Below are 14,404 nucleotides of genomic sequence, written 5' to 3'. Positions count from 1 at the left end.
CCAGTTTATTTTCTTGTAAAATATTAATGTGGCAAATGTAAAGAAAAATATTGAATCATGGTTTTTAGAAAATCGAGGCAATATCAACAGTTAAAATATCTTGAAACTTTGAAATACCCAACATCTAGTCAGGCAGACTGTAATGCCACTTTGAAGGAAAGTTCTTTCACACACATCCTATACACACTGGCCCTATTGTGCCTTCAAACACACCCAAACCAGTGGTTTATAGTAAAGCAAGCATGTCTAAGTGTATGTGAGAGCTCAAAACAACAGGCAACAGCACTAATGTTGTTTTAGTGAATGCAAGATACACATACTCTCATTTGTGGGAAAGACTTATTTTGTAACAAGACTTCAAACCAACAATGACGTTATTCTGACTGCAATTGGCAATTATAATTAGCTTCCATTCTTCAGTGCAGTCCAACTCAAGGAGCCCTATCAAAGTTTCTGGAGCAGTTACACGCGGACAGACAGGGTCTGGCGACTGTTCAGGACATAGCTTGGACTAGATCATTGTGGTTTGGATTTGAATGTGTATGTTTGTGTGTGACGCTTGCTTTGGGTATGCCAAAAACATTCTAAACTGTCTACATCCTTTCAGTTATCATCACATGAGAGAGAAAGAGCAGTCTATGCATAGCAAAAACCGTGCATTCAAATTTTTGGTGTGTCAGGAGGCTCAAGAAATTATGATGACGTAGCTGACGTGGTTTGTTTTTGTTAGCCTATCCAGCCTGAAAAAGAGAGTGAGGAATTGTTGACAAAACCAACGTCATGTTGTGTAAGAAACCGCTGCTATATCACTCCACAACATCTAACTTGAGAACTCATGCAGTCTTCTCATCCTGAAGAGTTTTCTCGAGAATGTCATGACTAGGGGCCATCGTTAAAACAGTCCAGGGTATTACTGGCACATCGGTCAGAGTTGAGAGTTTTTTGCAGACAATGTTTCCAGCTGATGAAAACACACATCTCAGCACTTGCTGCAGATCAAGTTGACCATCTGGTGTTTTTGACAAACAATATGTAGATGTATCAGTGAGTGGATAGTTTCGGAATGACAGTTTGCCATTTTGTGTTAACATAATACATTACGCTGTCTGTTGAAGCGTGTTTTCTCATATTACTGAGGCACTTCGACTTATATGCATTTTTGTTACCTCAATTTACTTGCATGCACATTTAGGAAATTATATTTGATTTATAAACGATTGTTTAAAAACGTTATGCACTTTAAACAAAGTCATGCCATTTCATTTCAATAAAAAATGCGATGCCAGATAATTTGGTTTATATTTGCTCATTGCGCTCGCTTTCGCCCCCTTGAGGGCTTAGGAGACAATACAGTACTTTTTCCTCAAACATAAAGTAATGTCTTTAGAATTCGAATATAACTATTATTTAAGTAACATATTCAAATTTCGATTTTCAGCCATTTTGACAGCCCAAGTGTTTACAGACTTACAAGGATTGACCAAACACAACGTATATCTTCAATTTTGAGTTTTTTTTATCCTCATTGACTGTTAGTCCTATTCACAGTTTTATAATTTAGCTTTTATCTTCTAGAGACCTTCGTGACAAGTGGTTATCAAAAGAATTTTGATTCGTCAAATTGTTACAATTTTTATTGTAAATATGACATTGTGGTGACGTTAATGTGCACTCAGTTCATGTGTGATAAATTTGATGATTTTGACATTTAAAAGGTAGCATATATATACTGTATATACTGTACATACAGCTATGTAGATTTTGGGCCAATGAGATTTAATTGTGCGTGCAGCACAACCTAAATAGAAACCAAATCAACAAAAATGTCTTGTCACCTGTCACAGGTAGTTAGGACAGAAACTTAGATTATCACGATAGAGATAATTGCTTATCGCTTTATCACATCGCTCCTGGTTAGAACACAGAGTAATGAGCTTTCATTTATAGTTGTCTTTCTTTGTCACCATTAGATAGCACATATATCACAAAACATAATCAATATCTTTGGCACAGTCTGTCAAACAAACTCAGTAAAATGTATACTCAGTGTATGCTCTTTATTAGTATTAGTTACTGTAGTTTGTGTTTTGCTGTACTTGTTCACTCTACGGCATATACAAGAGAAAATCAGTGTTGATAGAAAATCAGCAGTTACAAAAATATGATGATACATATATTTGCTAGAGAAAATAGATTTTGATATACAAATACAGTTATAATAGATGCCCCTTTAAAAGGTTCTAGAAATGGATGTCAGAGTTTCGACACCTAATGATCTGCAGGCTCTGCGAGTCTCTGTCACTGCGGTCTTTGTGTTTAGTTCCTTTGATTTTTAGTCCAAAGTCAAAGTCTGTCTGGGTCTCTTTTAAAAGGTGCATCAAATGTCCAGAGTGATCCAAAAAGGCCTCCCTGATTCATTCAGGGTTGAAAAGCTTGTGCCTGCCATGTCTTTCCAGATGATATCGCTCACTGTTGTGCAGTCCCAGTTATCTGATTGGAAGCAATGGCTGCCACTCCCCTCCTCTGATTGCTTTTTATCGAGTACCACGCTCACCTTATATCTGCTTTGGAGAAAAGATCTGTTGTTAAATTGGTAGCCTTTGACAGCACACTTGTAGAACTGACAAACAAAAATGCACTCAAATTTATGTCCTTACAATAGAAGTCTATTGGGCAAGTGATAGCACGTGGGCAAGTATATTTCTGTACACTTTTTTGTGGCTGTTGTTTATATGAACTAAGACATAGTCAAAATTATTTCCTGTGGTAAACAACAGCATGCTACGAATGTTGTCAATAGAGCTTACATTATATTTAACCCTGAATTCCTTTAATCACAGCTAATGATTTTCTGAAAGCACAAGTCTGCATTAATGTCATTTCAGTCCCAATACAACCAGTCATTCCCAGTTATTCAGATAATTCCTAGTCATTCTAATAATTATCCCAGGAATTCCAACACTAATACTTTTAATTCTTCTATTTAGAGTTCAGTTATAGAAACTCTGAATACATTTGGTATGCTACTGCAAAGCAAGAACAAAGATTTGCTACTACTAAAACACAAATATGTTGTGTTGACATACATAAAATATACTGCATCAAGCATGTACAATTAGACATACAAATAATCCATGTGAAGCAGATCTAGACATGTGGTGCTGAGGAGGAGGGTTTCAGAGAGAAAACTCTCATAATGCTCTTCAGTGAGACTAGCTACCTGCTAAGAAATTTAAATGCTAGACAAAGAGGGAATAAGGTAGTTGATTGGCTAGCAGTATACATGTCAAAGGACCTATCAGCTTGTGCCATGTACAGTTTCATGACTGAACTTAAGTCATTTTGAGGGATAAAAATGCTCCATTCCACAAATTAGAACAACTCATTGGTGGTGTAAGTGAAAAGCAGTTCAATCCAGTATGCTGAGCATCTTACTAACCATTTGTCCAAATATAAAATCTGTAAATCTTTACTGCTTCTTTTGTAAAGTTTATCTTTTTTTTCCCCATTTTCACCTCTTCCTTTTTCTGAGCTCTAACACTGGGCTGGCATGTGAATGGAGGGATGTAGGAAAAGGACATGACAGGAATAAAAATAAAGAGAGAGAAAAATAAAACAAGAAAATTGTTCAAGGCAGAGTGGGTGTGTTGGGGCTGTAGTATTTATGCACCTGTGTGTATGCAGGACTCTGTGTGATGTTTGGACGTGCAAACACATTCGAGATGATCCTCCAGCTGCACCTGCACCTCCCGGAGCTTTGGTCTCCTGCGTACATACTCCACCTTGGCCACCTGAGAGAGAGAGAGAGAGAGAGAGAGAGAGAGAGAGAGCGAGAGAGAGAGGCGAGTGTGAGAACATCCTGAGTTGCAAAAACACACTCATAACACTATCAACAGTGTATTTTTCCTCTGCTGTTCCAGAGGTGAGATAAGGTGAGAGCTAAATGTTCCTCAGTCAGTTTCCAGTAATGTAGATGAGCCGCCTCAAACCTCTCTTCCTAAACGCACACACCTACACACACATCTCATATCATACTGACAGACTCACTCCCTCCCTGCCAACTCAGCTGCCCTACAGGCCCATTTATTCAATACTTCATTCAGGTCTGAACACACACACACAGCTACAGAGATAAACTGAACATAACACACCCAAAACGCAGAGCTATTACAGACAGATATTTACTGTGGTTAACTCAAGGTTAAGGCTATATGTTAACTTGCCGCGGAAGTCTAGGTTGAAAGTGTCCCTGAAATTCTCAATGGCATTGTCCTCCCTTGGCACATCTTACACCTTGCTCTTGTTACTTTTAAATTTGAGAAATGTGAAAAGCTTTAAAAGCTGAAAAATAGCCCAAAGAGTGGTAAACAATCTTCAATCCGGTCACCAGCCAAATGCTCAATATAATGAGGAAATAATGCAAAAGAGTATCACCAGTTGCAAAAAAGCCCTTATGTTAGGAAAACCCTTAAGGCCTAAGCATACTGTACACAAGTATGTGAACGCAGACTTCGCAAGCTTGGTTTTGGGCACAGTTATGTTCCCAAATGTGTCAGACCCCAATCCATAGTAACGCAAATATGCGTTTTTCAAAATTGCATGTGAACTGTCCGCTTCTACAGTGAGTTTTCTCTTTCAAACTAACTACTGTAATGGCCGAGCAACAGTTTAAAAAGATGATTGCTGAGCTTGTAATAACAAATCCAGTTTAAATGGCAAAGACTTTTAAAGGTAACTCTATAAGGTTTGTTTCCGCCACTGTACCGCAAAAACACACGTTAGCATGTTTAACCGGACTGCGCCTTGGCAATCTGTTGGCCAAGCACATCAGTGTATGCATACTTTTGTAAAGTGGGCTCTTCTTCAATGTAAGTCAGTGGAACTTTTTGGCACAATTTATCATCCTCCAGGAAAATAATTGTTAGCCTGATCACCGAAAAGCAATTGCACACGTAACCTCAACAAACCATAAGATCTGAGGTGTCAATCACATCCGTAGCACAAATGATGCGGGATGAGTTATGTGCTTTACAAGCCCCACTAATGAGCCTTAAACAAATTAATAGTAAAATGTATGTTTAAGAAAGGGGTGTTAAGGGGGTCATTTAACGTTGCAGAGCGAAATTTATATATCTTAATGGGAATTTGCACAATCAAGAATTTTGCCTTATGGACTTCTGGTGGCAAAGAAATTGCCCTAAGCAAATGTTAAGTGGGTTTATAGTTGAGAGTTTTGACAGCGTTGAACAATATGAAGTTACTTGGTCTGCAGAAGTTGCTTGATTTGGCAGTTGACCACTGTGTGGGTGGTGCCTCATACATAGCTACAGTGAAAATGATTTTAGCTACATTTATTTGCAATTTTGCAGTGCGAATATAATTGTGACCAAGCCTTTATGATGTTATGTTTTGCACAGGCTGTGTCTCAAAACCATATATTGAAAGCTGCCAACCTAGCCAGCATTTTTGGGCAGCGTATGCACAATTTACCTGCCTGTGATGCCCTAAAAATGCTTATTAGGTAGGCAGCTCAGTAGGTTTTGCGATCAACTGTCAATTTCTCAGTGGGTGCACAATGTTTAGGACAGAACTACAATGTTAACACAAACCAGACAGAAGAAATGTGTTTGCATACAGCAGGATTTGGCACATATTTCTGACCATGTATAAGTGGATCTAAAGTACAGCGTTATAGCTGTAAAGGAGTGTGTACTCACTTTCACATTCCTGTGGTGCTTTTTGGAGGGGTGGCAACACATGTTGCTGGTGTTGCAGCAGCCCGAGCATCGTCTCACCTCGACACATGGAGGCCAGATCAGGAAATTGGCGGCTGTGGGGTCCACCTGACTGCGTGGGATTTCGTAGATCACAGTGCGAGTCTTACAAATGGCTGGCACTGCCTCCTCTAAACAAACACAGGCCACTTGTATCAGAATCAAAGTACTGAGTTTTGCAATGTGTGTGTGTGAGTGTTGAGTGTTTCTTACCAATGCTTCTTTTGCGTCTAGAGTGTACATGTGAGTTCTTGAAGTGTCTGTTGTCATAGAGATGCTCCTTATGGTGGCCTTGTTTGACTTCCTCCAACACCTCATTCTCTGCACCAATCAGAACAAAAATGGCCAATGAACCAATAAGAGAAGCAGAGCTCATTGGTGCAAAGTGTTAACAAATGGTCTGTAGAACAACATGACATCCATTGTCATAACAAGCCACAATCCCTCCCTAACTAATGTCAATAAAAAGTGTGCCCTTTGGCAGATATGGAACCTCTATGATATAAGAATGCCTCCACCAGCCTTATGGAAAATCAAGAAAACCCGGTCTGATTACTAAGTAAAATAAAATGATGTCTGCCAATGTAACAGCACACTTCATTTAAAAAACGTCCTCCAATTCCTTAATACACAGATTAGAAAGCAAATATAAGCACTGCCTGAGGACACCTGGTATTAGACAGTGTGAGTCTTGTAGAGAGCTCATTAAAAAGATGAGGCTGATTTTGGAGTTCGGGAATGATTGCACTCTTTAAAACACTTTGCATGAGTTCACCTGCCCATCCAGCCCTTGAAATTAGCCTTTAGCTTTAAAGGTAAACAGATTTGGCTTGCTGTCTCTGAAGAAGTGGTGGGAGAATTGAACTCTAGGCTCGGGATACCCCTACCACTGCAGAACGTAATGTGGAGTTGGAGTTTAGAACTTCAATAAATGCAAAAGTTTGTTTAGGTTTGAAAAAGAAAATGAGGCTGAGGGTGCTTTCACACTTGGTTCGATTGCTTGGACAAAACCCGAGATGGTTTTCTTCCCTGTCCCCCTACCACCACTGGTCTTAGTTCACATCATATTATTTGGGTCCAAACTGCAGTCCGATTACATCATCAATGTGAGTACAAGTGGCAGTTGTTTAACACAGAAACTAGGTAACAACTGAAGAAGACATCAGCTTCACTGTGTTATAAAAGTAGTCATCTCTTTCGATTTACCACCATAACTTTACATGCACAGTGTGACACTTATGTTTGTCTCCCTCGGATGCACTGAATGTGCAATGATGTAATGAATGTTAGTGTCTGTCTGCCGTGAGCCTGCGGATGGACTGGAAGAGATGTGAAGAATGTGAGCTGTTCTCTGAAAGTGATTTATTTGGAGACAAGCAGGTATGAGAAATGCATTATCCCACAATAACTGTGTTCGGGAGACTGCAAAGACACAAATCATACATCATCACGAGCGGTTCACTTCCACAATTTAGTATGAATGCATTCATATCAGCAGCAAACCATACAAGAGTTCACATAATCTGTACCCCAGACCACCTTTTTAAGCATAAGCGTGGTGCGGTTCCTCGGTGTGCATCCGACTTCAGAAAACAGCTTCAAATCATCCAAACGAACCGAACTTTGAAGTTATTCGAACCCGGGTGCGCACCAAAAGTAGAGGTCGACCGATTAATCGGCCGATTTTTTGCATTTTTTTACATAATCGGCATCGGCCAATATCCAAGTATATCAAGCCGATTATTAGGCAGGCGCATCTGTGGGCAGCCTAGTGTTGTTGTGGAACACGTGTTCGACGCATGCTGCCCCTAGAGTCATTTTCCAGCAGAGTGAGCAGACCTCAAGGAAGGAGCTAAGTTCCTTGGAGAAAACAGTAAGGATTAAATTTGTATAACTTCTTTATATTTAATTAAAAACTTTTGATATGTTACTGCCAACTTCAAGAAAAAACACGATAGGTGACATGACGTTCGGCTACTTTGGATATTGGTAGCGTAGTTGAAGTTGCATTATCACAGCAGAAGGGTTGCTATCATGTCACAATAATTAAGCAAGAATTTTGCAATTACAGACAGTGAATCTGAGACTTTTATTTGTTCTGTTTGTGTGTCTTACATTTGAGAGGGTTGTCACTCAATGCAGAGAAATAAGTAATAAAAAAGATACCAACGCAGTATAGGCTATTGAAGGACTGGCTTTGGTATGCTCGGACGTTATCGGTTCTGCTGTCGGTACTGGAGAAATTAAGAAAATACATTTATTATTGCTATAAAGAGAAAGTTATTTTATCTCGCCAGCCATTTCTATGTATAATAATATGAAACCATTTGTCTGTAATGCAATTTAGCTATTCGCACAGAGAGAGAGAGAGATCTCGCTCATGCGGTGCCACAGCGAGCACAAAACGAGCCCTGCTTAATGAGTGACAGAACTAAACATTCAAACATAGCCTGGTTTAGATCTGTGATTATTAGTCTGATTTTATTTTAGATTTCGCCTTCCAAAGACTATAAAAAGAATATTTATACATAAGCCACATTCTGTCTAGCACAACTTCCTTCCCTTCACAGCGGTGCACTGACATTTCTCCCTAAAACTCAAACTTAACGTCAGAATCAGCACGATCGGTGATTGTTGTAAAATGCTACTGTTGCTAAATTGCGGGACGCGTTTAATAATAAAAAGAGCGCAAGAGATACCGTTCCCAAGGCAGCGCGTGCTCCGAAACAGAACGCAATGAGACAAGCAAAGTATAGGCTACTTTGGGTTTCATGTGACGATCAAATATACACAAAAATATGTCAAAACGACCGGCTTGGAGATTCACTTAAACACAGTTTATGTCTTAAATGGACGTAGTTATGGAAATAGTTGGGAGAAAATATGCTGCATCAGGAACCTATTAGACTCGGTCTTAAAGGGGAAGCTGTCTAATAAAATAAACATGCTGACGATTGAGCCATTACTGTGAATCAAACAACAAAAGGCAAAGAGAAAATCACTTACAGCTCTTGAATGAATAACTTCTGCATTAATGAGCATTAATCTGCATTAATCTATCTATGATAAACTATGCAGTGTTATTTTACAATTGATTACTTTATTAGATTTCTTTTTAGACCACACCTGAACAGTAATGTTAGTAGACCTTACTGAAATTAAATCACTGTGCCTATATAACGTTTATCTTTGTGTAATATATATATATATATATATATATATATATATATATATATATATAACAAAAAGAACCGTTAAGAATACCGTTAAAGTCCCGGATCGATAAACAGTATAGGTAAGAGTAGTCATACCATTAAAACCTTAACGATACCCATCCCTAGTTATGCCTGTGCTTCTCTTGGATGCTCTGAATATTGGATTACGTGTCTGAATTGCCCCTTAATTAAAGCTGCATTTGGATCTCAACCTTCGTGTCTCAGAGCAGTTTGTAACACCTGCTTTGTTTATTTAATATATTTGTTATACATTATTTATAAAATATGTTTTTACATTATACATTTTTAATTTAAGTCTACAAGTGCAGATTGGTCAAGTGTTCAATAAATGTATTTGTTGAGAAATTTTGTCTATCTTAAGTAATTATTTGTGTTACATTTTATCTTTCAAATAAAAGGTTCAAATAAGAGGTTAAAAACTAGCACATATCGGCCAAAATAAATCGGCAGCAAAAGATCGGCATCGGCCTGAAAAAAACAATATCGGTCGACCTCTAACCAAAAGTGCTAGTTTGAGAGAAACCTGAATAAAAGATGACAGAATTTTTGTTTTTGCCAGAACTATCCCTTTAATAACATTCCTCCCACTGAAGCCATGTATGAGCAGTTCGGTTTGTTAGTCTGAGTTGATTTTAGGATGACCGAAGTGTGCACTGTTTAATCAGGCTGTTTTGTGGTTGTGTAGAGCTATTCAGTCAGACAACAGGGGAGAAAGATGCCCCTGTTGTTGCCCCCGGAAACCACCCCAATGGAGGAGGAGGGTGCTTTTAATTCAGGACTGAGCACCGTAGCCGGCCGACTCACTCGGCTTTTCACACACTCGTTAGCAGAGCAACAGACCTCACAAATGCAAACACTACTTTAGCCTCAATCTCTTTCTTTCTCAAACACACAGACACACACTCACATGCAGAGACGCACACAAACTAAGGAATTCAACATGAATAATACATTACAGCAGCATTGGCATTCAGCCCCACTCAACTCATAAAGGCAGCATGACAACAGTATAATGGAAAGAGTCTCTTGACCTCCCTCAGGCACCAGCCACACAGAAGCAGCTGTTTGCATTTCAATTACAGCACTTATGGGGAAATCAAATTTGAGACTCATATCATTACAGCTGTAGCATATTTCCTCATTAGACGCACTGGAAGTTTATATTTGCAGCACTGGGGATATTTTATTCTCTTAGTAAATGCTCAACAATTGAAGCTAGATTTGCATTTCCAAGCAGTGCTTGCAAGGCATCAAAAGAAAATTAAATTGTAGTTAAAACCACTGTGGCTCTTTTATTAAATGTAATGAATGACTTGGGTTTTCAAGTGTGCAGACAAAATGCTATAACGCACGTTATGTTTGATAGCGTTCAGTGGCAGATGCCTTATATCTGGGAGCAAAAGCATTTCATAGATTTTTTGGAGGTAATAAATCCAATCGTTTTAATGACAGGCTTTGTGTCTGGCATTTCTGAATAACCAGGGCATCTTTTCAGATGCAATGATGATATTGATTCATTAAGTAAACTATGTATTCACATGGCTTGTTGAGGCAAAATCACATGACTTTTTTGATAACCATCTGTATTTCTATACAAATTCTATAGGAATATATTTGATAAATGTGTCTTCATCGTAGATTATTTGCATCTTTTTATCAAATAAAACATTTATCCACCTCAAGCAAGTGCATACGTTTTAATGAGCATTTTGGTGATTTAATTTGCATCAGTTTCCATCCATTATCAAAACATTTCCATAAAAATACATGGATGAAAATCTAGCATTTGTTGTATTGTCATTGGTCGCTGTTGTTTGCATCGCTAGAAATTGCCCAAAAAATTACATTTGTCACTGCAAGAAAATAAAAGTTGTCTGCCAACTTACCAGCACACTTCATTTCAAAACTTCCTCCACTTCCTTTATACACAGATCACAAAGCAAATATAAGCACTGCCTGAGGACACCTGGCTTTAGACAGTGGAAAGCTAGACTCAACAATATGAGGCTTGTAGAGAGCTCATGGAAAAGATGAGGCTGATTTTGGAGTTCGGGAATGATTGCACTCTTTAAAATGCTTTTCATGAGTTCACCTGCCCATGCAGCCCTTGAAATTAGCCTTTAGCTTTAAAGGTAAACAGATTTGGCTTGATGCTAAATGTGTAAACACCCCATTGCTTTGGTCATGAAGCTCAGAACATGTCTTGTTTTATGTCGGCTGTGCACAAGAATGTGTTGTGTGTTTGTGTTGACCAATCATGTTTGCAGTGTAGAGGCGGATATAGATGTTTAAAAAGATGCATGAAATAAACATAATTCACTATGCAAATAAATGCAAGAAAGAAGACCAATCGGGCCACTCATAGCAATTTTTATTGCACCAAAGAGAGAGTCAGTGGTTGTCCATCCACGTATTTTAATGCGATTTGAGGTATTGTATAAAAATAGAAGATGAAAACACAAAATGCTAATAAAATCTCCAAAATGCGCATACATAACTTTTTTATTAGATAAGAAGACATGCACATAAACTACGATGGAAACACGTTTGCGGAATATATTCTGATAGAATTTATTCTGTAATTCATTATATTTAATAAAAAAGTCACAGAGGCTTCAACTTCCATTTTCGTTAAAATGTTTCGACAATTTCCCAGAAGTAATGATTTTGTTCTCTTAAACACCAGGGATGAAAATGCTGCTTTGTTCACACATTTTTTTTGCGATATTCTGACTTTAAATTAGTCACTTGGAAACAAAGATAGTGTTTACAGTTTTCGAGGATATTAACCTATGAATTGCTTTCTTATAGTTGTCTCTGCGTTATAAACTGGGGTAGAAGGAGAATGTATTTTTAACACTGAAAAGTTACACACCTTCACTTTAAAGTTTAAAGTATTAAGTTTATTAAAAATAGATAGCACACCATAGACTGAAATTATCTGCAAAACAACACTTGAATGGAGACTATACATGGTTCAAAACTGGAGAAAAGAACAAACATTTTGAATGGAAGACTTTTAATACAGCGCTGCCTCAAGAAACACCAACGTAATTTACAAAACTGTCTTGTTCCAGCCTGATCTCACGGTGAAATCGGAAAGAGTAGACCAACTTTTCTTTTGTCTAAATCGGTATTTTCTAAACACTGCCCCCAGTGGTCGAAGCGGTAAGTGTTGTAGGGCATATGATCATGTGCGAACTCCATTTATGTCCAGGAGAGGTCACCAAAAGCTAGTAGAGAAGCAAGTTGTTTTCAGCTATACAGGACGTTACACAATGAAGAGAAAATCATATATTTATAGATTCTATCCCCAAACCTTACCTTAACCATTAGTGGAGTAATAAAGTAATGTTAGAGGTAAAAGTGAAACCTCCAAATCATGCTCGTCATTGATTATTCAAACGTGGTTTCTACATTTGAACTCTTTTTTTTCCCACGCAGCTGATGGAACATGCTGCCAATCGCACCATGGAAAGGTAATCACATTGAAACCACTGCAAAAATGTCTGATAAGAATGCTGCATGACAGCGCGTCGGCATACTGTTGCCGATCCTAGGGTACTGAAACTATCGGAAACATCCTGCCGTTTTCACGTGCGATCATGTTGCTTGTTCACTGTAACATTTATGCGACACTGCGTATTTGAGATTACAATGTTTCTAGGCAACAGCTACTGAGGCGTTCGGTATTTGCTTGATTAAATGGCAAGAAACATGAACTTTGAGAGCAGTGAAAGACTGAAAGAGTCTTCTCTGAAAGGAAATTTCCCACAGTCTTGTACATCCAAACATAGCGCCTTAACGCTTTGGCAACATGACACATGCTGAGGTTTGCTTTGCTGACCTGTACTCACTCCTCCTGTCAAATAATCGTAAAGTTTATTTCCAAAAACAATGCATGGAAAAAACTGTGCGACTTTACCTACGAAGTCAATCTCCAGGATCCGCTGGAGGTCGCTGATGCTGCGGATCTCGCTGTTGGAGAGTCGCTCGATCAGCTCTTTGGGAATCGGCGCTTCCTGTGAGAAAAAGAAAGAGTTTGTGAAGAAAAACAATATGCATGGAAAGCAAACGCTCTGTGACTGAAATTAAGTATTGTGGTTGCGACTGAGAGCATCAACTGCATTCCTAAGATGTCTTCCACATATTTGCATGAAAATTACCAAAATATTTTATACTGTACGTGTGAGCCTAAAAAGGCAATATTACCGGTACGCGCAATTACGCGCAGAACGCATCGGTGCAACATAAATGGGTGTATTAAATGACCAATTGTTCTATTTAAAGGGAATGTTTTTCTTTAGTATAATGGAGAAACATCGTGTTACTTAATGTGCACTCAATGTATAATATCTGTGGACACTGATCTCACCTCAGCGGCTGCTGAAAGCAGTGAGAAGCAGCAGAAGAGAAAGTGGATCCGCGCGGTTCTCATCTCCTCTGTGGTCCAAAAGTGTCCCAGCGCAGGCGAAACCTTCCCGACCGGAGCCTCAGAGATGCTCCAACCGGCGTGGAGCCAGGGAACATGCCTTTCTGGAGACAAATCTCACCAATGATGAAGTCTTCACAACCCAGTGAAAGAAAAATGAACCCAACACAGGCTGTGTAATATCAGACACACTATATGAAATCAGTTCGCTTCTATTCCATTAATGCACGCGCGAGATGTGATAGTCCAGCACAAATAACCGTTACAAGGTGCTCAAACCCACAAAACTTTGGTCAAGATGGTCATTGCTGTGAAATTATTTCAGATTTTTTTTTTGTTTGTTATTAAAATATCTTTTATCCTTTGGCTGCATCGCGCGTGAATTTCATTCATATCTAAATCCAAATATATTCCTGGAAACGAAAACGTTCCTGTAGCAATGTAACAGTGAGTCCAAACTTGATCCAAAATAGTCCTTTAATGTCCACGCTGTATGCCTTTTTGTATAATGTATTTTGTTCAAACTTCAGCAGGTTGCGCAGCGTTCAGAGGATCTGCTAGTGAATGAACGGACGCTTCTCTCATCTCATCTCATGCGCCCCCTCAACACTAGGTAATCTCTCCGAACCACGAGCCTTTCAAGTCGCCGCGTCAGTGAAAAATGGATGTTGGTGTACCTTGCCAACCCAGTGAAGACAAAATGACTCCTAATCTCCCCCCTTCGAGTCTCGAATTTAAATGTTGAAACCCTCGTGCGCTCAAAGATGTTTTTTTTGGCGCCTGGCGGTCATTTCAAAATGTAACCGTTAGGGGAAAGTCGTTATGATAAACTCTAGGCTAATAACACAAATGTTCGACTATAACCGCTAATTATTATACAAAAATGAAACATCGACGATAATAGCCAGTTAGTATATAAAAAAAAAGAAAAAAAATATATTGTTTGTTTTTGCAAGGAATAC

The 14,404-nt window shown here is 38.7% G+C and overlaps 1 protein-coding gene across 2 annotated transcripts; it reads right to left on the bottom strand.

The window, feature by feature from the left end:
• Window positions 1-1,957: 1,957 nt before the first annotated feature.
• On the bottom strand, window positions 1,958-14,148 carry pdgfaa (platelet-derived growth factor alpha polypeptide a). 2 transcript variants are annotated; one of them, XM_052123608.1, is made up of 6 exons: window positions 13,386-14,148; window positions 12,936-13,032; window positions 5,988-6,095; window positions 5,718-5,905; window positions 3,671-3,791; window positions 1,958-2,564 (listed from the first exon to the last, which is right to left on the bottom strand). In XM_052123608.1, exons 1-6 carry the CDS (start codon window positions 13,446-13,448, stop codon window positions 2,551-2,553), a joined length of 591 nt encoding a protein of 196 aa, XP_051979568.1. In that variant the 5' UTR covers window positions 13,449-14,148; the 3' UTR covers window positions 1,958-2,550. The 2 variants fall into 2 exon arrangements, with proteins under 2 accessions (XP_051979568.1, XP_051979569.1); XM_052123609.1 differs by having other exon boundaries at window positions 1,958-2,561.
• Window positions 14,149-14,404: the final 256 nt, after the last annotated feature.

Source organism: Xyrauchen texanus, chromosome 50 (genome assembly GCF_025860055.1).
Source record: "Xyrauchen texanus isolate HMW12.3.18 chromosome 50, RBS_HiC_50CHRs, whole genome shotgun sequence".
NCBI lineage: Eukaryota > Metazoa > Chordata > Actinopteri > Cypriniformes > Catostomidae > Xyrauchen > Xyrauchen texanus.
Note: the sequence above shows the minus strand (reverse complement) of the source record. Positions and strands in the feature narration are given on the sequence as shown.

Coding starts and splice junctions, on each gene's coding strand:
- pdgfaa (XM_052123608.1), bottom strand. CDS start 13,448: ATGAGAACCGCGCGGATCCACTTTCTCTTCTGCTGCTTCTCACTGCTT. Junction 5,906..5,987: donor TAGACGCAAAAGAAGCATTG/GTAAGAAACACT, acceptor GTGTTTGTTTAG/AGGAGGCAGTGCCAGCCATT. Junction 3,792..5,717: donor AGCACCACAGGAATGTGAAA/GTGAGTACACAC, acceptor TCTCTCTCTCAG/GTGGCCAAGGTGGAGTATGT.